Source organism: Aethalodelphis obliquidens, unplaced genomic scaffold, assembly GCF_003676395.1.
Source record: "Aethalodelphis obliquidens isolate GAN/ISIS:26980383/991018 unplaced genomic scaffold, ASM367639v1 scaffold102, whole genome shotgun sequence".
NCBI lineage: Eukaryota > Metazoa > Chordata > Mammalia > Artiodactyla > Delphinidae > Aethalodelphis > Aethalodelphis obliquidens.
The window spans coordinates 1,939,124-1,963,500 of NW_020838046.1; the positions used below are offsets into that span (position 1 = coordinate 1,939,124).

General features: G+C 43.4%; 1 protein-coding gene across 5 annotated transcripts in view; it reads left to right on the plus strand.

The window, feature by feature from the left end:
- The window catches only part of SNAP47 (synaptosome associated protein 47), a 64,915-nt gene extending 41,654 nt beyond the window's left edge, over positions 1-23,261 (plus strand). Inside the window, exons 4-5 of one of the 5 annotated variants that reach the window (XM_027096467.1) lie at positions 1,589-1,713; positions 19,271-23,261. In XM_027096467.1, coding sequence (XP_026952268.1) covers positions 1,589-1,713; positions 19,271-19,417 — 272 coding nt within the window. In that variant the 3' untranslated portion in view covers positions 19,418-23,261. Of the gene's footprint in view, positions 1-1,588; positions 1,714-4,539; positions 8,320-10,982; positions 11,034-19,270 lie in introns of those variants that run through there. The other 4 variants (XM_027096464.1, XM_027096466.1, XM_027096465.1 and 1 more) reach the window with 4 other exon arrangements.
- Positions 23,262-24,377: the final 1,116 nt, after the last annotated feature.

Below are 24,377 nucleotides of genomic sequence, written 5' to 3' on the forward strand. Positions count from 1 at the left end.
TCAATTTGGTTGGTTGCAACCAGCTTTTATATGAAGAATAGAATAGAAAAGCACATCTGAGTACATGGTGTGTACTAAGGTTTTTGTCTTGTGAAACTTTTTCAGACCTCCAAGGTGCTTGTACGGGTGTTGCAGTTCTGTGTAGGAAGCACTTCGCACAGTGGTGCACAGTTAAAGGGCACGAAGACTCTCACAAAGGGCCTCCTTCCCAGTGGAGATGGGCCCGGGGAGAGCTCAGGCCCACAGTGTGGAACCCTTGGGTCTTGCCTTCATGCAGGTTTTGCTTCGCATCAACTGGTTCCTGAACTCACTCCATCTGGCCAAGACCCTTTTCCTCTCTAGGATCCCAAGAAACATGCTTTCTTGTCATCATGTCTTCTTTGCTCAGCTAGGTAATCTCAGGGAGTGTTAATTTGTAAGAAATTTTTTGAGAAATAAGAATACGGGGATGTTTGTGTACCTGTTGGAGGTGGCTGGTCTCTCCCTGGGGAGGAGGGGCTTGTGCAGTTGGTGTGTCCTGGATTCACCACCTGGGTTCCTGCTGTTCAGGCCCAGCAAGACCTTTACCCCAAGATGGATTTCCTTTCCTAACAATGCATTTATCAGTTGCTCCAGGCTGCTGGGATGAAAGGCAGCTCTGCTGACTGCCACTAGGGTCCTAGGAAGGAAGTGGGGTGTCCTGCTTTTGCCCTCCCATTTTGCTGAAGCAGAGAAATCTGCTCAAAGGAGTTGGTGCTGGAATCCACACTGCTGGTTCTCACCCCAGAATGCTTTCCAGCATCCTAATAAATAAACATGGCTATATTGACACATCTGAGGTGGTCTGTATTATGGAGAAAAGCAGGTGACAGACTCTAAGCTATGCTCTTATCTGGGCCTTACAGTGCCAGGGTTGCAGATGGAGGCAGCTCTTTAAATAAAGGATTTTCACTGTTCCTTGCCAAGCTGCTCTTCTGCTTCTTAGCAAGACTACCCAGGCATAGATGTGTGAATGGAAACACCCCTGAGCAATGCCTTGCCACGTGCAGCAGTCTGGCTCACCCCTACCTCAGTACAGCTCCACATTCAACTTTGCTTGACCTGACTAGCTGACCATTTCATGTGCTCTCTAGAACCACAGTGTTTTGTGGGGTAATCAGATGGTAATGCAGTTCCTAGTAGTGTATTTCATGTACATTTCACCAGGGCTCAACAAGTATTATGTTTCATACTCCAATCTATTGTCCTCTCAAAAAGAAAAAAATCACTCCTGGATAAAGCATCTTTCTTCTAAAAGCCAGTTATAGAACTAGATCCTGAGTATTTACAGTGTTGCACACTCTGATCAGTGTGGGGTAAGGAAGCAGCCCTGGATTGGGTAGAAGGCAAGGCTCAGGTGGGTCCCATATTCAGTCAGCTCAGCAGAGGTTCAGAGAGGTGGACTCACCGCTCCCGCAAACACAGAAGCTCTAAACAGTAAATGCCTGGGAAAACACTTCGTCAACCGAAAGAGCTCTGACGGTCTTAAACACTTTTTGTAAAGTTCTGAATGCCCTTGCGTTGTTCACACCTTCTAGAAGATGCCACTCTGTTTGACTTTCCATTTCAGCATCTGGGCTTTTGGACCGAGCCATGCACTGTGAGCCCTCCTCAGGGAACCAGGAAGGGAGGCCACTTCAGCTACAGATGAGCGAACCGTTAATTTCCGAGGGGGACAGCCAGGAACTGAGACAGGTAACATGCATTCGTAGTGTCATGTCCTCCCCTGCAGGCAACTCACTTCTCTTTCTTGCCTAAAAACAACTCTCCACTGATTTATGCTTGTCTGTCACCTGCACGGAAATGCTGGGACATCCACCTGATTTGCTCAGCTCCCTATAGCTTGAGGAAGGGCGGTGCCCATTCTGAGTCCTTGCGTTTTGTGGCATGCAGACACACATAGCATTCCTGTGCACACACAGTGGTCTTGGCAGCTGCCTATGTCTGTTGTATGTGTGTGTATGTCTGTATATGTGGGCTCAGATGCACATGTAGGCTGTGTATGTGCACGATGTGTGTGTCCAGGTGGGCTCTGTACACGTACGTGTATGCATGTGTGGCGTGTGTACTGTGTGCACACGTGTGCAGCACCTGTATGTGTGTGCCATCTGTGTGTGCGCTACCTGGGCATGTACAGTTGAGGGCACTTGCTCTCAAGTGCTCAACACAGGTTCTTGCGGAGGCTTGCCACTTTTTGTCCAGGAAGTTGAAATTTAAACAATGTTTGATAGAAATACTTGCAACTTATCTTCCTGTGTTAATGCTGGACAACACAGTGGCCTTTTCTTTTTCCTTTTTTAATAATTATGTAGCAAATACCTAGACGTTATATCATTTCATTCATAAATATTTCAGTATGTAGCTTTAAAAGATAAGAACCGTTTTAAAAAATCAGCACAATACCATACTCACCTTAAAAAAGTAAAAAGTAAATTCCTTGGTATCATCAGACATCAAGCCAGTGCTCACACTTCCCTAGTTACCTCATTTAGGAAAATGTGTTACATGTTTATTCAGATCAGGATCCTCATGAGGCCCGTGTGTTGCATTTAGTGAAGTGCCTTTAATGCATAGCTTTCTTTCCTCTGTCATCTTTTTCCTTTGAAGTTTATTTGATGAAAAAACTAAATTGTTCCTCTGTCAAGATTTTGCAGCTTGTATCTTCCTGACTTGGTTTCCCCAGCTCCCAGCAGGTGGTGAACTGCCTGCTCTCTGCCCTGGTACTCTTGTAGGTCGGTTTGTACCTCTAGAGGCTCCACCAGATTCAGGCTCCATTTTGGAGAGACTGTTTCATTGGTGGCATCCCACACTTAACATCAAGGCATACAAGAGACTGTATGTCTTTTAAACCTGTTTTTAAATAATTTTGTTCTGTGTGTCTACATAGGCATAGACTCCTTTAAGCTCAGCCTTTTCCATTTTGGGAAAAAAGTGTTCATCTTTTGCTATGGGATATTTTAAATATACATGATTTGTCACTTTTTCCTTCTGGTCTAACTTTTAATACCTTTAAGTAATGACACAGAGACATGCCACTTTCTAGCTGCAACTAGGAAATTCTGCAGGTTACTAATCACTTCTTTTGATAGGCTTAGTGACTCCAGAACACTGCAGATCTTGTCTGCCTTGGGGCTTGAGAAACCCTCATACTATAAAGGCAAACTTAACCTGTTCTCATGAAAGTGGGTAAGATTGCATATAGGCCTCAGGATCAGTAGGATCTGAGACCCTCCTCTCCCATCCTCCAATGAAGGTGTCTGTGGCTGAGATGAGCTCTTCTATGTCCCACAGTTGTGCTGAGGCTGAAGCAAGAACATGGGTTTTGTAGGACATGGGAAATGTAGGAATTTTATCTGTTAATTCTAGTGGTGGCCATGTAGTTTGAGAGGGCCCTTGCAATTTCAAATAACCAATCGCTACTACCATGTATATACAACGTGCCCTTCCCCTAAAAGCTGTGATAGAATGGGAGAGGTCAGGATGAATGCACCAACAGCTGTGAGTAGAATAAAATTCCTCAGTGACCACTGAGGTCACCATTCTTTCCCATGAAAGTGTGTTTCTTATGTGGTTGGTCCTGACTGTCATCAACAAGTCTTAGTGAGCCCTGTGGCGTCCATGCTGGGAACAGCAGATGCCATGGTCATGAATCAGGAGGCTGGCTTGGGGGCAGAGGACACGGTGATCCCTGAGCAGTTAGGCTGGGAAGACCCACCCACAGGAGGGGCAGGGCTTTGTGCTAGTTAGCTGCCTCATTCTCCTTCCCTGCAGGGAGAACCTAATTTCATAAGAGATTGTCCTTTTGAGGTAAAACACATGTTTCATATTTAGAGAAGAATTCTGAGCTGTGTAGTTGAAGCTCAAGCATAGGTAGGAATGAGTTAAATTTCTGGGGAAAACGAAAATGCAAGAAAATCTCCCTCCATTCATCTGTGGTTTCTGTTGCAGATGCTATTAAAGTCATTACGTGGAAATGGGTTTTGGTGACTTAAACTGCAGTTGGGGTGCTAGAGAGAGGATTTGCCGTGATTTCCTCAGGGAGCAGCCGTGCTTAGTGCAGTGTGCCAGCTCCCTCTGTACTGGGCCCCTGGAGCGGGCATGTGGGCTGCGGTTAGGCCCCATCTGCTGCGTAGCTGTGGCCGTCCACCATCCGCTGTGGGAGGGCACGTGGTGGAGGAGGCTGGGAGAGGAATCAGAGTCCCTCAGATGGGTTTGGCAGAGTCCCTCAAATCATTTCCAGTGTCTGATGTGCTAACCTTTCCTGCCTCAGAACTCCTGCTCTTTCGTTACTAAGTCTGTGGCTACCATATATTTGATACAACATTTGGAAGTGATAAAACAAAAAGCAGCATGGCTCTGTCCTGAGGACATTGCAGTTTTACATAAAGTTTCTTCATAACTTCTTAATCTGCACTTCTCTGTCTTGTCCTGCGTTTGGTGTTTTTTCATCCCGCCTCCCTCTTTCACCAAGAAGGAATCAGAATGAAAAGCTGACCCAGGTCTGGTCTCATGGTTTATCAGGCTCTGCAACAGCCCTGGCACTGGGAACAGCAGTGAAGGAAGACTTGCACTGGATGTTCTCATCATTTCCAATAAAGAGGGATGCACAGAGTGTGGATTCATGGCAAGTTTTTAGGTCATAGTTTTGAACTTTCTGTTTGATTATATTCGGCATTTAGTCTGCCTACTGTATGTGGTATCTTTATAAACAGTAAATGCAAAACACGAAAATTAAAAACTGAGGTGATTAATTCAGTTCAGTCAGAAAGTTCGTTTACTGGAAAACCTAGCTAGTCAGCTGGCGTGAGGAGAAGAGTTTATTGAAAAGGCAGCCCTGCGGATGCCTGTGCTGGGGAGATGAGTGAGGCCCAGGGCTTTTGTCTCTGTGTTGCTTAGCAGAGCCAAGTTCCACATGTATCTGCACTGGCAATTCACTGGATCTTTCCTGAAATAATTCTAGGCCGGAAAGGATGCTGTGGTTCTCTACTTGCTGTGAAACTATCTTAAGAAATTAATGTCCTTCTTTTCTTTTTTTTTTTTTTAACAGATACATATATTCATTTTTACATTCTTTTCCATTATGGTTTATTATAAAATAATCTTATTTTCTTTTTTTAGAAATTATAGAATACATTTCATCTTCAGTAACTCCACCATTCTGGTCTTTTCCCCTGTACTTTGTTCCCAGTTATTTAAATTTGTCCCAATTCATCTGTCTCCTCTCCTACTAGTCAGGGGAAAAAAAAAAAAAAAAATCTCATTTCTTGCATACCTAATCTATGTAAAAGAATTGTGTTTAGCAAGTGTTCTTCAGCCTAAATTAAATGTCTGAATCAGTGAATTATTTAGCTGTGGCTTCAGTGAGTTATTTGGAGAAGACAACAGATCTGGGTTTCCTTGGATAATTGTCAGGACAAAGTCATGAGATAATGAGCAAGGGGTGATATCCATGATGCTTCTCATCAGTTGTGGCAATGGACTAGACCACACTTCTGGAATGCAGATTCCAGAACTGATACTGCTTAGGAAGGAGGGGATGGCTAAACTGGTGGGCCCTCAAAAGTAGAAAGGCAAGGGCAATGCACTCCAGCTATAGGACCACCGAACAGTGCTGGGACGGTGTGCAGACACCTTTGTTGGAGTGAGCTCTGTGGAGGGGTCTGGGGACAGAGAGCTGGACATGTCCACTTATCAATACCTTCATTTGGTCTGGGTTTTGTCCTGTAAGCAGTTTGGAATCACTGAAGATTTTTAAGCAAGGAGTCATGAGATAATTTCAGATTTTTACCCATTCTCCTCAGGTTCTCCTATTGTCCTCTGCTGCCTTCTGAATCTTTCAGACTGTATCATTTCATTCGTTAATTATGGGGCACAGTTAGATGGTTAGTGTTTTTATTTGTGGCTTTGATACCAGCCTGGATATTAGCAATGAGCTAGGCCGTTTATTTAAATATGTGTTACTCTAATTGTGACTTATTAATAAATGTTTCTGACATCATATCCTATGTCACTTCTAAACGTTAAACCATAAGAAGAGCCTTGGTAACCAGGAAAACATACCTAGTAACTTTTGATGTCCACACACAGTGGACATTTCAATAAGAGGTCATATGTCTTAGGATGAGCCCTGGCCTAGGAACCTGGCATCCTGGCGCTGGTCCCAGCCCCTCCCTGTCAGCTCTGTAGTCCTGGGAAGGCTGGTTTGCTTCCCTGTCCTCAGTCTCCAGCTCTGAAAAGGGCACTGACTTGTAGCGTATTCCAGTATCTACCGTCTAATGTAGAATCCACCGCAATGAAATGAAAGCTGAGTTACAGAAAAATGTCACGCCTTACTTTTAAATATTCGTTCATGGTTTTCCTGTCTGCTCTGTTGGTTAACTAGGTCACTGGTAACGATGAGCATTACTTTGACAGACAGGAGACAGACACGCGGTGCCCCCACCGCTAGCCCAGCCCTGCCTGCTGTGGTTTCATGTGCCTCCCACTGCTGCCTTCTGTAATTGCCTGGGACAACCAGCTCTTCTCCACAGCAGCCTTCAGAACTCCCATTATGTTGGATGTGGTCACCACTCTAGCAGAGGCCCATGTTGTCTGTGGCAGTGGTTGTTCGGAGTGGGAGGACCTGTCAAAGCGTGTGGCTGTGTGTCCTCTGCAGTTGACAGAGAAGGCTATGTGGGCACACCGGACCTCCCTCACATAGAGGCCATGGTGTAAACGTGAGCTGCATGGAGGTGGCATCTGCCCTTCAGGTCCAAATACCCATGCAGATGAATCTTGGGGGTGTATTCTGTCCCTTCCACTGCCCCTGGGAACTGTGGACAGGGAGGAAGCTGCCAAATAAGGAACTCTAAGATACTGTGCCAAGGGCAGGATTCCAGAATGTACCAGCATCTCAGCGAACAAATTCTAGAGCAGCTGCTTGGCTGTGCAGAAGGTAGAATGCCAAGGAGCAAGAAACAGATGCTCAGGCATTTAGACTGGGAGGATGACTTGTTCCCCCTTTGGAACATTTTCCTGTGCTCTTGGTCAGCTTTCAAATGAACCTCAAGTCTTAAAATCAAGTGTTTGATTATATTGTTATTGAGTGCTTGGCTATGGAAGGTTTCATATATTATAACCATGTTTTTTATTGTGGTAAAATATATAGAATAAAATCTTGCCATTTTAACTATTTTAAGTGTATAATTTAATATCATTAATTACATTCAAAATATTGTGCAACCATCACTGCTATCTATTTTATTTTCAAAGCTCATTTATCACCCCAACAGAAACTCTGTTACCATGAAGCAGTAACTTCACATTTTGCCTCCCCCCAGTCCCTGGTAACCTCTAATCTTCTCTCTGTCTCTATGAATTTGCCTATTCTGGGAACCTCCTATAAGTGTAATCCTTTTGCATCTGGCTTTTTTCACTTAGCATAATGTTTTCAAGGCTGATCCATCTTGTAGCATGAATTGGTACTTCTTTCCTTTTTATAGGTGAATAATATTCTGTTGTATGGTTAAAACATACTTGGTTTATCCATTCATCACCGATGGACACTTGGATTATTTCCACCTTTCAGTTCTTTTGGACATATACCTAAGAGTAGAATTGCTTGGTTATAGGATAATTCTGTGTTTAACTTTTTGATGAGCTGCCAAATTATCTCCTTAGCAGCTACACCATTTTACACTCTCACCAGCAATGTATGAGGATTCCAGTTTTTCCACATCCCTGCCAACACTTATATTCTTTTTTGAAAATTTTAAAATTATTCTAACTATCAAATAGAATAGATAAGGAGGTAAGTGTTGGAGGTAAGGGTCCAACTTCATTCTTTTGCATGTGGCTGTCTAGTTGTCCCAGCACCACTTGTTGAACAGACTATCCTTTCTCCATTGAGTAGACTTGGCACCCTTGTCAAAAATCTGTTGATCTGAGGACTCTTTATTCCATTAGTCTATTCTTATGCCAGTACCAAGCTGTTTTTATTACTATAACTTTGGTTTTAAAATCGGGAAGTGTGAGTTTAATTTCATTCTTCTTTTTCAACTTGTTTTTACTATTCAGGGTTCCTTGCAATTCTATATGAATTTGAGGATTAGCTTTTCCATTTCCGAGTAGGGGGGCTGTTGGAAATTTGATAGGGATTACATTGAATCTGTATATCAGTTTGAGGAGTATTGCCCTCTTGCCAATATTGTCTTCCAGTCTAGGAACACAAGATGTCTTTTATTTATTTAGGTAGTCTTTATTCCAGCATGATTTTATAATTTTTAGTCTTTCACCTGCATGGTTCTTTTTTCCTAGGTATTTTATTCTTTTGGATGCTATTATAAATGGGATTATTTTCTTAATTTCTTTTTCTGATTCTTCATTGCTGCTGTATAGAAACAACTGATTTTTGTGTGTTGCTCTTATATACCGTAACTTTGCTAAATTTGTTAATTAGTTCTTCTAGTTTTCTTGTGGATTCTTTGGGATATTCTATATATATAGGGTCATGTCATATGAAAATAGAGATAGTTTTACTTCTTCTTTTCCAGTTTGGATACCTTTTATTTCTTTTTCTTGCCTACTTGCTCTGTCTAGGACTTCCAGTGCATAGCAGTACTGTGTAGCAGTGGTGAAAGTAGGCATTCTTATCTTTTTCTGATCTTAGGGCTTTCAGTCTTTCCCCATTGAGTATCCTATTAGCTGAATTTTTCATAAGTCCCCCCCTTTTTTTAAAAGTGTTTTAAGTTTTTACTTTATTACAGGCTTTTCTATTTCTAATCATTACAAATGTTTTCAACATTTCATTTATCTGCTCCATTGTATTCCATTTATATTTCTTTATGATTCCCATCTGTCTATCAAATATTCAAGTTATGTCTACTATTTTCTTTTTTTTTAATTTTTATTTTATACTGGAGCATAGTTGATTAATAATATTGTATTAGTCTCAGGTGTACAGCAAAGTGATTCAGTTATACATATACATGTATCTATTCTTTTATAAATTCTTTTCCCATTTAGGTTATTAGAGAATTTTGAGCAGCGTTCCCTGTGCTATATAGTAGGGGTTTGTTGGTTATTTTAAATATAGTAGTGTGTACATGTCAATCCCAAACTCCCAGTCTATCCCTCCCTCCCACCCTTCCCCTCTGGTAACTATAAGTTCATTCTCTAAGTGTGTGAGTCTGTTTCTGTTTTGTAAAAAGTTCCTTTTATCATTTGGGGGGGGGGTTCTGCATATAAGCGATATCGTATGATATTTGTCTTTCTCTGTCTGACTTACTTCACTTAGTATGATAATCTCCAGGTTCATCCATTTTGCTGCAAATGGCATTATTTCATTCTTTGCAATGGCTGAGTAATATTTCATTGTATTATTTCATAGTAATATTTCATTTCATTGTACCACATCTTCTTTATCCATTCCTCTGTCGATGGACATTTAGGTTGCTTCCACATCCTGACTATTGTAAATAGTTCTGCAATGAATGGTGTGCATGTATCTTTTAAATTATGGTTTTTTCCGGATATATGCCCAGGAGTGAGATTGCTGGATCATATGGTAGCTCTATTTTTAGTTTTTTAAGGAACCTCCATACTGTTCTCCATAGTGGTTGTAGCAATTTACGTTCCCACTAACAGTGCAGGAGGGTTCCCTTTTCTCCACACACTCTCCAGCATTATTGTTTGTAGATTTTTTAATGATGGCCATTCTGACCAGTGTGAGGTGATATCTCACTGTAGTTTTGATTTACATTTCTCTAATAAATAGTGATGTTGAGCATCTTTTCATGTGCCTCTTGGCCATCTGTATGTCTTCTTTGGGAAATGTCTATTTAGGTCTTCCGTCCATTTTTGGGTTGGGTTTTTGATTTTTTTTTTTTGATATTGAGCCACATGAGCTGTTGTTTGTAAATTTTGGAGACTAATTCCTTGTCAGTCACATTGTTTGCAAATATTTTCTCCTATTCTATGGGTTTTTTTCGTTTTGTCTATGGTTTCCTTTGTTGTGCAAAACTTTTGAGTTTCATTAGGTCCCATTTGTTTATTTTTGGTTTTTTTCCCATTATTCTAGGAGACGGCTCAAAAAAGATATTGCTGCAATTTATGTCAAACAGTGTTTTGCCTATGTTTTCTGAGTTATTTTTGTGTATGGTGTTAAATAATGTTCTAATTTCACATGTAGCTGACCAGTTTTCCCAGCACCATTTACTGAAGAGACTCTCTTCTCTGCATTGTAGAGTCCTGCTTCCTTTGTCATAGATTAATTGACCATAGGTGTGTGGGTTTAGTTCTGGGTTTTCTATCCTGTTCACGCATCGGTCTATATTTCTCTTTTTGTGCCAGTACCATACTGTTTTGATGACTGTAGCTTTGTAGTATAGTCTGAAGTCAGGGAGCCTGATTCCTCCAGCTCCATCTTTCTTTCTCAGGATTGCTTTTGCTATTTGGGGTCTTTTGTGTTTCCATACAAATTGTAAAATATTTTGTTCTAGTTCTGTGAAAAATGCCGTTGGTAATTTGATAGGGATTGCATTGAATCTGCAGGTTGCCTAGGGTAGTATAGTCATTTTGACAATATTGATTCTTCCAATCCAAGAACATGGTATATCTTTCTGTTTGTATCATCTTTGATTTCTTTCATCAGTGTTGTATAGTTTTCAGAGTACAGGTCTTTTGTCTCCTTAGGTAGGTTTATTCCTAGGTATTTTATTCTTTTTGATGTGATGATAAATGGGATTGTTTCCTTAATTTCTCTTTCTGATATTTCGTTGTTAGTGTATAGGAATGTGAGAGATTTTCGTGTATTTTATAACCTGAAACTTTACCAAATTCATTGATGAGCACTAGTAATTTTCTGGTAGCTGTTTAGGATTTGTTATGTATAGTATTATCTCATCTGCAAACAGTGACAGTTTTACTTATTCTTTTCTAATTTGGATTCCTTCTATTTCTTTTTTTTTTTTCTTTGCGGTACGCAGGCCTCTCACTGATGTGACCTCTCCTGTTGCGGAGCACAGGCTCCGGACACGCAGGCCCAGCGGCCATGGCTCACGGGCCCAGCCACTCCGCGGCACGCGGGATCCTCCCGGACCGGGGCATGAACCCACATCCCCTGCATTGGCAGGCGGACTCTCAACCACTGCGCCACCAGGGAAGCCCGATTCCTTCTATTTCTTTTTCTTCTTTGATTGCTGTGGCTAGGACTTCCAAAACTATGTTCAGTTAAGAGTGGCGAGAGTGGACATCTTTGTCTTTTTCCTGATCTTAGAGAAAATGCTTTCAGCTTTTCACTGTTGTGTATGATGTTAGCTGTAGGTTTGTCATATATAGCCTCTATTATGTTGAGGTTTGTTCCCTCTATGCCCACTTCCTGGAGAGTTTTATCATGAATGCGTGTTGAATTTTGTCAAAAACTTTTTCTGCATCTATTGAGATGATCATATGGTTTTTATTCTTCAATTTGTTGATATGGTGTATCACACTGATTGATTTGAGGCAGTGAAAAATCCTTGCATCCCTGGGATAAATTCCACTTGATCATGGTGCATGATCCTTTTAATGTATTGTTGGATTCAGTTTGCTAGTATTTTGTTGAGGGTTTTTGCGTCTATGTTCATCAGTGATATTGGTCTGTAATTTTCTTTTGTGGTATCTTTGTCTGGTTTTGGTATCAGGGTGATGGTGGCCTCATAGAATTAGTTTGGGGATATTCCTACCTCTGCAGTTTTTTGGAATAGTTTCAGAAGGATAGGTTAGGTGCCTTTTATCATGTTGAAGAAGTTCTCTTCTAGTCCCAGTTTTCTGAATTTTTATCGTGAAAGAGTGTTGGGTTTGTCGTTGCCATTTCTCCATCAATTGAGTTGATTGTGTTTTTTTCCTCTCTGTTCTAATAATGTGGTATATTGCATTAACTGATTTTCTAAGGGTGAACCACCCTTGTATTCTGAGATAAATCCTTCTTGGATTCAGTTTGCTAGTATTTTAGTATGTTGTGGTTTTGTTTTCATTTGTCTCAAAGAATTTACTAATTTCCCTCTTTGACCCACTGGTTGTTTAAGTGTGTTGTTTGATTTCTACATACTTGTGACTTTTTTAGTTGTCCAGATTTCCAGTTTCATTTCACTGTGAAGGTACTTTCTATTACTTCAATCTTAAGTTTGAGGTTTATTTTGAGGCCTACCATGTGGTCTGTCCTGGAGGATGTTCTGTGTGCACTTGAGAAGAATGTGGGTTCTGCTGATTCGGATGGAGTATTTCGTGTATGTCTGTTGGGTCCAGATGTTCTATAGTGTTGTTCAAGTCTTCTGTTTCCTTATTGATCTTCTATCTGGGTGCCTTATCCATTACCAACATCTTTTTATTAACTTTTAAAAATAGTTAACAAGTATTAGACGGTTTTTGGGTTCAGCCTGGGAAGTTGGTTTTGTGCAGTTTTTAAATGTGAAATTGGACTGTATGCATGAACACAGTGTTGAGTAGGCTGTGTGGCCTTGGGCAGCATATGTCTGTCCATCCCATCTGTGGCATAGGGCTGGGGACTGATTGTTGGAAACATGGTTTCTCGTAGCCAATAAGTACCTTTGCCATGTTAGCCATGTGGCCTTCAGCAGGCTTCACATTTCCCTGAAAAAGTACTATTATCACTTTTTACACAACAGGGTCCTGCCTTAAGGCTTGCATGGGTTTGAAGTGAGGATGAGGCCTGTACTATATGAAGCAGAATTCTAGCACACATTGAGTTCTAAATAAATGTATCAGTGGGACCCCAACTGTCTTTGACCTAGTCAACTCTGAAGAGCCCCAAACTTAATGCATTTTCTGTCTGTTTCATATTCTGAGAATGTCCCTGCTGAGGCATTTACTTCCGCATGTAAGATGAACCTTCAGTTTATTGAGCATTTCACTTGGTAGGGATTCCATTGCTCTCTTAAAAACGTGGTTCTCATCATGGGAAGCTCTGATAGCAGCTTGGCTCTCAGGACCCCTCTCTAGTCCTGGGAAGTGCTTTCCCTGCCCAGACCTTGAGTTACAGGGGCCATCTTTGCTGTGGGCCATTGGGGCCATTTGTAACTGGAGGCCAGTCAGCAGACTTCAAGTGAGGGCTAATAGATCCCTGAAGACTCAGCTCTGAGTCTTGCTACACAGACACAGCCATGGTGCCTAAGGCAGGTTTGTGCTCCTCCACCCTCTGCACTGAGAGGGGGTCGTGAGGAAGGGAGCACCGTGGTGGGGGAGCTCCTTAAAAGAGAACCCTGTGCTGCCCCTGTTCATCCACAGAGCATCCTCAGGTCCTCAAGGAATGCAGCGCAGAGGACAGGGTGGGATGCGGGGGGTGGTCTGTGAGTGCTGAATGTGACAGGTTGCAGCTTAGGGTATTCTTTACAGCCTCCAGAGCTTTGGCTGAGAGGGAGCCAATTTTTCCCTCTTTACCTTCTTTACAGCATGTTCTACCCCAACTGGTAGAATTGCAGACAACTTGATTTATCCCAGCTCTATTCTTAAATGGTTGCTAGTTTCTCACTGCAAGAAAATTCAGTTTTTCAGTGGTTCAGTTTAATAACAAGATCAAGGCAAACAGTCTAGCTAATACTAACTCACTTTAGGTGCTTAATATTAATATACTAATACTCTAAATCCTGGAGTTCTGTCATGAGGTAGAGCAAAACATTTTTTTTCAGACTATAAGTTGAAGGCAACAACTAGCATATTGTAGACATTTTAGAAATATTAAGGCCCATACTTGTATGTACCATGTCCTTACACAGTGAAAGCACAAGCTTGGTTGTTTCAGGACCCCCTTGGGGGCACAGCTTACAGCAGAGCTTGGGGCCTCTGATTCCCAGACTTGCACACCTTGATAGCTGGCATGAGGCATACAGTTAAATACATCTGTTTTGATAAGTGAACCTCCTCTACTGGATGAGCTATTTTTCCATAATTTATTTTCTGTTTTTATAAACAAAATGGAAATGGTTGGAAGGCTAAAATGTCTCCATATCAGCTCTTATATCAACCCAGACGGTGTCTGTGCCACCTTTCTGAGGTCTGTGGTATTGCAGAGATGGAGGTCACTGTAGCATGTGACCAAAGCAGAAGGTCTTCCTCTTCCAGAGAGGACAATAACTTCTTCTCTGCCCTGGGGACCATGTGGTGCCTCCCACTTCCTGCCTGAGTCATCTCGGCTATCCCCCTTGCCGGTTACTGACGCTGTGAGTGAGCCCAGCATCCTGCCTGTGGGAACCAAGCCTCCTGCTCTGGCTTTGTTGAGCGCCTGTGACCCCTGAGCTGAAGAGCACTGAGTGTTTCTCTGGGCTTTATTTCCAAGATACTGCTCCCAGAGGTATTGGCATGTATGTTTTTATGTCTTAACTTGTGGTTATGTGCATTATATATTTCTTTGGAGTTAGTTTCTCCTACAACTCAATGTACTATTAATCAGGTAATTTCTGTGTAGGTACAAATGTGGCTGGAAAGATGGCTGGCTGCTGGGTTTATTTATTAGTGGAGCAGAAACTTGGGGAAAAGTCCATTTTGACCCTGGTCTTTGACTCAGAGCCCAGCGAAGTCTCATCTGAGAGGCCAGTTGATATTCCAGAGGCTGGCAACATCATACATTGATGACTAGACAGCTTGTCATCCTGGGCCACAGAAGTAACAACTGTTTTTAAGGTTTGGCCAGACTTCATATTCTCCATTCTTTCCATCCCATGTTATATGGAATGCACACGATGCCATTTAATTACTTCAGTCCCTTTCTTAAAGGAAAAAGACACTGGACCAATATTCCAGCGGTACTAGTAGTTTGAAAGTTTACTCAGTAATTTTCTTTGCAGACTTAGTAGCTGTAAAGATCTCGTTTATATTTTTGTGGTATTAATTAATTTCAAGTGCAGTTTTGGCAGACCAACCAAGGGTCTCAACAGGCTGCATAGAATGGGTGCTATTTTTAAGGCCATCATCTCAGTGAAGCTTTTTCCAAATGAAATTCAACAGGAACCAGCCTTTATTTGGACTGTACACTCAGTAAAATGCTCAACGTTTGTAGGCATGTCAGCAGTTCTTACAAAATAAGTTGTATGTGCCTTTTATTACTGTGCTTATTAAGTGTAGACTCAGGAATGTAGGTGTTCTTGCTTTTGCCACTGTTTCATTTTGGAAAGAGGCAGTTGATTCATTCTCTAGAGAAAGATGGCCATGGAAACGTAGGACACATAAGGTCAGTCACACAAAGTGGCCCTTGGTGGAAGTGCTATCATGTGGTGATGTGGTCCTGTGCTACCTGGCACAGTAGCCACTGGCTACTAAGCACTTAAAAAGCAGTTGGTCCATGATTTCCCTGGTGGCACAGTGGTTAAGAATCTGCCTGCTAATGCAGGGGACACAGGTTCGAGCCCTGGTCCGGGAGGATCCCACATGCTGCAGAGCAACTAAGCCCGTGCACCACAACTACTGAGCCTGTACTCTAGAGCCCATGAGCCACAGCTACTGAGCCTGCCTGCCACAACTACTGAAGCCCACGTACCTAGAACCTGTGCTCTGCAACGAGAGAAGCGACCGCAGTGAGAAGCCCGCACACCACAATGAAGAGTAGTCCCCACTTGCTACAACTAGAGAAAGCCTGTGTGCAGCAATGAAGACCCAACACAACCAAAAATAAATAAATAAATAAAATACATTTATTTAAAAAAAGCAGTTGGGGCTTCCCTGGTGGCGCAGTGGTTGAGAGTCCGCCTGCCGATGCAGGGGACGCGGGTTCGTGCCCCGGACCGGGAAGATCCCACATGCCGCAGAGCGGCTGGGCCCGTGAGCCATGGCCGCTGAGCCTGCGCGTCTGGAGCCTGTGCTCCGCAACGGGAGAGGCCACAACTGAGAGGCCCGCGTACCGCAAAAAAAAAAAAAAAAGCAGTTGGTCCAAGTTCATACTAGCTTGCTAGGACTTCATATAAAAAAAGAATATAAAATATCTCATTAATAATTGTTTATATTGACTTCATGTTGAAATGATAATGTTTGGGGTTGATGGGTTTAAATAAAATATATTATTAAAATTAATTACTATTTACTTTTTATTAGAAAATTTGAAATTACAGGTATGGCTCTCCCCTAACTGGACATCTTGCCACAGTTGCTCAGGGCTCTAAGAGCTGGCACAGGTTCTGGGGTGTGTGAATGGACTGCCTATTCCTGGTGGGAGCCCTTTTGCCATTTTTTAAGGGTCTTAGGCAATTTCTTTCAGTGTCTCGGTGATGTGACCTCTGAGTCATGGCCATGACATCTATTGTCCACTCAACGGTCATGTCAGGGCTGCTCCGGGAGCTGGACCCCAAGAGCTTGAGCAAGTCACCCACCCTTCTCAACCTCATCTGTGAAACAGAGTTAGATCGAGGATCAACAGGGAATAATTAGGGCACATTGCAGGGGTCTCATATCTCCTATCCTTATTTAGGATAACTGGAGGATGAGGAAACAGAAAACAAAACCATGTATATATATATATACTTTAGTCCCCAGTTTTTCTTTTCTCTGAAAGTGTACGGATGTTGGGATGAGAAAGCAAGATGAAAAGGCCACACAATATTATCAGCAGTGCTTATCTGATAGGCAGTAATTTGCGTTTGAATTTTGGAGGAATTTTATTTTCTCCTCTAAGTTCTGTTTCCTGGTTTTCTATGTGCACTGTAATTATCGGAACAGAACAGGACAGTTGACTATCTGTGTGCACTAAAGGGAATACATGGCTGCCTTGCTGAAAGCCCATCTCCTGCCATCAGTGCACGTGCAAACACTGATTGTTTACAGTTCAGAATCTGGTGGTCCTGAAAGACAGTTCAATTGAAAATAAACTTGACCACATTTTGATATGATTGACAAGGATGTAGAGGTAGCAAAGAGAGCCGCAAGGTCTGTGCGGGCTGATCACTCAACATAGGAGAGAGATTTGACACCCTCCTCGAGGGTGTCAAATCGGATGCAGGTGTGTGACAAAGGGGACATTTTATGCAAGTTCCTGGTAGAACGGCCTTATTATCACACTAAAATGGAGGTAATGAGGAAGGAATAGTTGACCAGAGAGAACAGCATGGAAGGACCTGCCTAACATAGTGATGAGTGGTGACTTTTTTATTATGCTCTCTGGGCCTCAGCCATATGAGATCATAGAAATGAGAGATGGAAAAGACCTCCTGTATTAGGTCATCCAGCCCATCCCCTCCAGAGCTGACTGACCCCACAGTGTACTTTCCAGAGCTCCGTCCAGTTTTTCAAGTGACTCAACTGATGGAGTTTCCACCAGCTCCCAGAAGGTGCAGAAAGGTGGTGTCTGAGACAGCTAACTTGGATCTGGATTTATTCTTTCTCATGACGAAGATCCCAGCGATGATGCTTTGTTCAAAGAGAGATGTGGGGGTGAATCCCACCTCTGTCACTAACTTGCGGATGACTGCGGATGACCCCTGCTCACCTCATCTCCACATCCCCCTCCAAAAGTGGGGGTGCTTTGCTGGGCTCCTTCAGTCTGAGTGTTCTAAGACTTGGCGGCGGCACCTTACATAGCACTTCATGGTTTTCACAGCTTGTTCACATTTGTGATCTCATTTGAGCCTCACCATTCTTAGGGCAGGAGTTGATCTTATTATCCTCCTGGCCATCGCCCTGCCTTTATGGTTTCTTGTTAATCAGATGAAGCAGTTCTCCCAGGCAGTGGGTGCTGGGCCAGGTGGTCAGGAATTCCTTTTGATTCTAAGCACAGAGCTGCTTCCATTTGACCTCACGGGTACCATTATACCTTCTGAGACACCACACGGGTACAGTTTACTCTCCTTGAGGTGTGGCCTCCTTTCTCGGCAGTAGCACTGCTCAGGATTGTCCCAGGCCTCCTGTGGAACCTAGAGCTTTCTTGCCTGTGTCACCTGGTGGGACCTCTGGGAGCAGGGGGCAGGATTTCAGTGTGGAGTATGATATAGTATCAATAGATTGCACTTGGGGTCCTCTGAGGTGGTCACCCAGGCTGTTCACTAGTAACATCCATCCCTGTGTGATAAAGGACTTTGAATGGATCTGTAGGCAGGTTCATCCACTGGGAGTTAGTAAGCAGGGCACCAAGGGCTCATCTTAATAATTCAGATTTCTGCAGTTCCTTTTTCTTGACCTAACCAATGATCTGAAACTTTCCCTAAAAGAAAAGAGGTATTAACATTTACTGCAAGTAGTTGGTCATTAAGATTTCTCTTAAAATCATTACTTTTTGTTTCGGCTTGGGGATATTAAATTTTTAAACCAAGGTTCAGTAAGTATGTAATTAAAGTACATTTCACAATGCAACTAGTCCCAATAGAATTGTAATACAGTGCTGCTCTTAACTAGTTTATGAAACTGTATGAAGTATGACATGAGTCACAGAAATGGGGACGAGGAGCTGCCATCCAGCCTGGTCGACTCCCTTGGTCTAGCCATGCTGGAGCAGCCCTCCACGCTGTGGGCGCCATCCTCACCTGTGGCATCACTGTGTGTTTATGGCATTTCTGAGTGTCCTCCACGTGTCTGCGCCCACAGATATCCTTTTTGCCTCTCCACAGAACCCTGCCATCTCCCAGTTTTTCTCAGTAGGCCCACGGGGTTATGTTGTGTAACTGCTTCATCACCTTGGGTTATTTGTGCTGTGTTTTGTTCTGCCTTTTGTATTTGTATGTGAAATATTTCAAACATATAGACAAAGTGTTTTGCCTTTCTTCTTAAATTTTGTTTTTCCAGCTTCAGTCTGCAGTTAGGCACTTGGATGCAGAAAGGTAATGAAAACAATGATTGGGTGAGAGCTGGAACTCAGATCTGAGTTGTAGGATCCAGATCCCTGGTTCTGCCCTGTGCTGCTACTGTTTGCAGGAATTCCACGTGGATGTGGTAACATTCCCAGCAAGGCTGTCAGGGTTGGTGAAACAGCAAACCGTGGGTTGGAAACAGCAGTGCCGCAGGGGTGCATCTCCTGGGGCTGTGTGGTCAATCTCCTTGCTTATGGCTTGGAGCAGGGCCAGAGAGCAAATACATCATCTTCCAACAGCTCTACCTCGCTGAAGGTCAGTGCCAGAAAGTGGCAGAGCTGAGACCCAAACCCAGGGTCAGAGCTGCAAGCTCTGGCTCTGCTCAGAGTGTTCATCATTCCCATTGACTTACAAATTTTCTTAAGTACTGTAAAAATAACAGAAAGAAATATTGTCTGTTTTTGAGAGTATAAGAAAAGGCACCCCTCCTATCATTTGTGCTTCCCTTGCAGATCCTGAGGAAACTAAAAGATCTCGCGTTGGATGCCGAATCAGAGCTGGAGAGACAGGATGAGGCCTTGGATGGCATCACTGCAGCTGTGGACCGGACAACCTTAACCATTGACAAGCATAATCGACGAGTGAAAAAACTGACCTAGAAGGACAAGAAAGCATAGAGGTGACTGCTTTTGTTGAGAATCACTTCTCTGAGTACGTTGTTCTCAACTCCTGCATGCTTCTTTTGAGATGAAGACCCCAGGAAGTCATTCCAAGAGCCCTGCCCCAGGAGGTGCACAGCTGCCTCAGGGTGAAGGGCTGCTGTTGACAGCTGTGAGCAGCTTAGCTTGGGGTGATTGTGGCTTCCACCAAGGGATTCCCTTGCAAGGAGCTGAAAGTGCAGCTGAAGGAGAGGAGTTCTGCCTGCAAATACAGCGAGCCGCTTCCTCCCAAGGCCCTCTCGGGCTGCTTGTGGAGTCAGGAGCACACACGCATTCAAACATGGGCTGAGCCCTATTGAGGTGGCCACGACAGCAAGGCGGCTCTTCATTCTGAGGGTGGGCTGCACCCAGCACTCAGGGACCACTTTGCTTGGCCACAATCCCAGGTCTCCAGTGGCACAACTAGCTGCATTTTCATCCTTTCTCCATTCTTGATAAGCATAAAAAGGTTGGTTTAAGTCTCTGTGAAAGAAATCTACTTATTTCTAACCCTCTGCCTATCTGAACACTCTAGGCATATCCTATGTCAGCAAAATCTCTTCTCCAGGATCACATTCAGGTCTGAGCCTGCCTCTCCTACATGGGCTGCTCAGCACAGACCCCACTGCCTTCACTTTGTTCCATTTTTCTTTGGTGAACAGGTCAGTTTCTTTTTGGTTGTATTATAATTTCGAACCAAAGCTGAGTCTAGTATACCTCAAGGTCATCCTATAAGCACCTGAAATATTTTCACTGCTCAGTTTTTAGTCAAACATGAAAATAGTACATACTGCACCTATTTTAAAAAGTGTTAATTTTTGCTTTTTTGCCCCATTTCTACCCGGAAACAAAAGAGAAATGCTTGCTTTAGAATATTTTTTGAAGCTATGCATTGATGCTGCTTTTTGCTTGGTTTTGGGTATCTTAGTGTGTCCCTGGGAGAGCCCCTCATGGGGAGACAAGAGGAAAGTAGAGAAGTGGGTGACCTCCCCCGATTCTCACAACAAGCCACCTCCAGACTGCTTTGAAATAGCATCCCAAAGAACCTTGCACAGAGAGGCTCATTTAGACCTTGTAGAGATGTTACTTTGAAGCGCCTTTCCTACAGCCCTCCTGGGATGGCGCTCGCAAGCCCTGTGCTGCCTTGCTGCACCACTCCACTTGCATACTAAGTCCTGGATCGTTTTAAGAATTAATTCACAGAGGCAGTGTAAGTTTTCTGGGGCTGCCCCAACAAAGTACCACAAACAAGAGGCTTACAACAATAGGAATGCACTTCCGGAGGCCAGAAGTCCAGGATCGAGGTGTAGGCAGGCTGTGCTCCTTCTGGAGACTCTAGGAGAGGATCATTCCTGCCACTTCTAGTTGCTGGTACCTCCATGTATCCCTGAGCTTATGGCCACATCACCCCAGTCTCTGCCTCCATCGTCATGTGGCCATCTTCCTGTGTTTCTGTGTCTCAAATCTCCCTCTCCTCTCTCTTATAAGGATCCATCCTAATCCAAGGTCATCTTATCTTGAGATCCTTACCTTGATGACATCTACAGAGACCGCATTTCCAGATAAGGTCACATTCAGAGGTTCCCAGTGAGTATGAATTTCGGGTCACCTAGGGATGCCCAGCCTTGTCATAGCTGACCCATTCCAAAAAGACATGGAAAGTAGCACTTTTAGAAAGTAATGTTCATAGGGGTCTTTCAGTTCTTTACTGTTTTGCAATTTGGTGTATTATATTCCTAGTCTCTGTTTGTCTTACTTGGTTAGTACTTACTAACCTCCAAAATGACAGGTGGACCTGTTCTGTCAAGGTTTCTCACGCTAATGCAGCATGTGAGCAGTTTGCTCTTGACCTTTCCTGGCACATCAAGTGATGGAGCTCTTGGAGCTCATGGTCATTCCAGGGGGTCTGAGCCCCATGCAGCCCCTTCTAGTGCTTGATGACAGGGAGGTCGGGGAGGACACGGCAGGTGTGAAGATGTGTCAACAAGGACAGTTATTGAGAGCTCATGCCTAGAGGCAGCGGCAGCTGGATCACGTCCCTAGGGAACTTGGAGGAATGCTGGAGGAAAGGCAGCTCGTGCCCTGGGCACAGGGCAAGTGCAGGTGTGCAGGCTGCGCCCAAATACTGTAGCTTCTCACAGCAGCCCATGAAGAGGGAGTTCCCCTGAGGTAGAGTATGTGGTTCTCACCGTGGCCACACACTAGGCTCATGCCAGGAACTCAGAAGATACAAACACACGCACACACGCGTGCACTGACCCCAGACCCCTCAGTCAGAATCTCTGAGGGTATATACATTACCCAGATGTTTCTAATGAGCAGAAGGGGAAGATCCACAGGCCAGGTGACTTACTGCCACTAGACCTGCTCTCTCTCTACATCTAGCTCTAGAGAGCCCTGAACAGCTGAAATGAAAACGAATCTGTCCCACTCATGATGCTCTTCTGAATCCAGGTGGGCACTGCTCAAGAGTTCCCAGTGCAGCCTCCAGCGGCCAGCCAGCCTCTGCTTGTCCTGAATACAGATACCACCCAGCACTCATGTGGCATCAGGGCTGTACACACCTCGGCTGCTAACAGGCCTCTGGAAAGCAGGGGGCCAGGACTCCTGGTGATCCCTCGCCAGGAGCAAGCCCTGAGCTCTCTGGGCCTCACGCTCTCCTAATCCATCACCTGGGGATGCCTAAAGCCCAGACACTCTGGGCATGAAGGTGTGTGGTACAGAAGACATTGTACTGTTAGAGGATTATTCTCCAGGCCTTTTCTCTCCCATGAATAGTTAAATTGATAGAGACTATGGTCTGTTTATGTGGAGACTTAACAGTGTAAAAAAAAAAAAAAGGCCATCAGGGGCCATTTTATGCTATTTTTTTTAACCTTGGCCCTAGAGTTAACTTTTTTAACCTTAACCCCTTCCAGTAGCAGAAAATCCATGTGCCAAACTGTTAGTCACCAAGGCTGAAACAAAATTGCCAGGAACCGTATAACACCAGGCATTGATTCCCACGGCACACTGATTCCCCACCCCAGTTGCGCTAATTCCACCTCCCATTGCTCCCTCAACTTATGGTGCACTGACTCTGCCTCCACACTTCAGACATGGGAAGGACACGAGGGGGAACAGATATTATGATGCTCCTAGAAGCAGTACCAGGGGAAGGAGATGAGCAGGTAGGCTGGTGATCTCTCCTGCCATCCTCAGGCAGCCCAGGTGGTAAGTGCCATGATGCTTAGAACCAAGTGGATCCCATCAGGTGAGTAGACCCTCTGGAGAGTGGCAGGAAGGGCACACTGAGCCTGTTGGCATCATCATCGCTGGTGTTTGGATCAGGACCTATTGTGTGTCCTGTTTTGTTTTTTACTTTCCTGATGTGGAGTATGTCCTCTAACATTGACATTGGGTTTATGTGTGGGGTCAGGCTCACCCACATGAGTACCAAACTCTATTTGCCGCTGTTTAGCCTGTGACTGAGGGAATTATGAGGGGATTATGTTAGTTTGTTGTCACCCCGTAAGGTGTTTGTACTTCCTAAAACATGTAACACTTTGAGCTCAGTTTTACACTCTGTAGAGGTGGGCAGAATACAAGACCCACGTCTGATGCAGCTGTGAGACCAATATTGAGCTGAAATGAAACTGCTTTGACATTTCATCAAAAATGGCTGATCCTTTTGTTTGTTTTGTTTCTATATAAGGGTCAGGTAGAAAATACTTCATCTTTCAAGCCATATGGTGTCTGTTGTGAACAAATGGCCATGCTATGTTCCAGTAAAACTACCTGTGAGATTAGAATTTCATATATGTCATGTGTCCTGAAATGTTATTCTTGTTTTGATTTTCTTCGTTCAACCATTTGAAAATTCAGACGTGTCCTTAGCTTGCAGACCATAGGAGAACAGACCGCAGGGCTTTGTAGTCACCTGCCCAGGTGGGTGTGTTCCTTTTGAGGTTTCACATAAAGTTGTCCAGCATTGTCTGTCCTGGAGGGCAACTTACTTCCCTCCTCAGCCCCAAACTCAAGCATGGCCTGAGCTCTTCACATGCCACTGCTGCTGGTGGCCAAAGCTGAGCCTGGGGTTGCGGCTGGGAGGGTTCTGGGTATTTTTGCCATAAAAAATAAAAAGGGCATAATGAAAAAGACAAAAATGGCATAATGAAACATGAAAAATTAATGACAAAATCTTTAAAAGATTTTATTGTGGAAAAATGAAAATACTAAAAATATTTTAATACAATTAAAATGTGTGTAGATTCATGGTTATAGTTGTATTTGGGTATAACTTAGAGGAAGTGATGATACTTCCTTTCTCAAAGTCAGTCATTAGGGATTCAGGATCTAATGTCAATTGTAAATAAGTTCTTTACGATATAAAAAAATCTGTTGTCTCTTCAGGTTTTTCTGGAAGTAAAATAACAGATGAAGGATGCTATTTCTTATCAATATATTTCTTGTGTATAACTGGTAGTACATATCTGGACTACATTTAAATGTTCCATCACATGTCCAGTTCTTATATTTAACCAAATCATCTAAGCAAGATCTGTGCCAAATGCCAAAATTCTGGTTACATCACGTACTCCGCTATCAAATAGCAAAAACGTTTCACCATTTTCAAGAAACTTATGCCCATCAGGAATCACGTAACCATTTATTTTTGTGAGGGATAGGAGGTCCTAGATTCTTCTTTTCCCTCCGACTTCTAATATTGCATAAGTTTGGTAAAGAAAGCATTAGAGAACAAGCTGCCATATCTAAATTAGCTAAAGAATCGATAATGCTCTTAAAGACTGTTGTGAATTAGTTACTTTATCTTTTATGGCACAATTGCCATACAGCCAATTAGTTGTGTGACCGAAATGCTTGCAGCAAAGATGCTTACAGCAAACATACCGGTCATAGGCTGGGAGACCCCTACCACCTT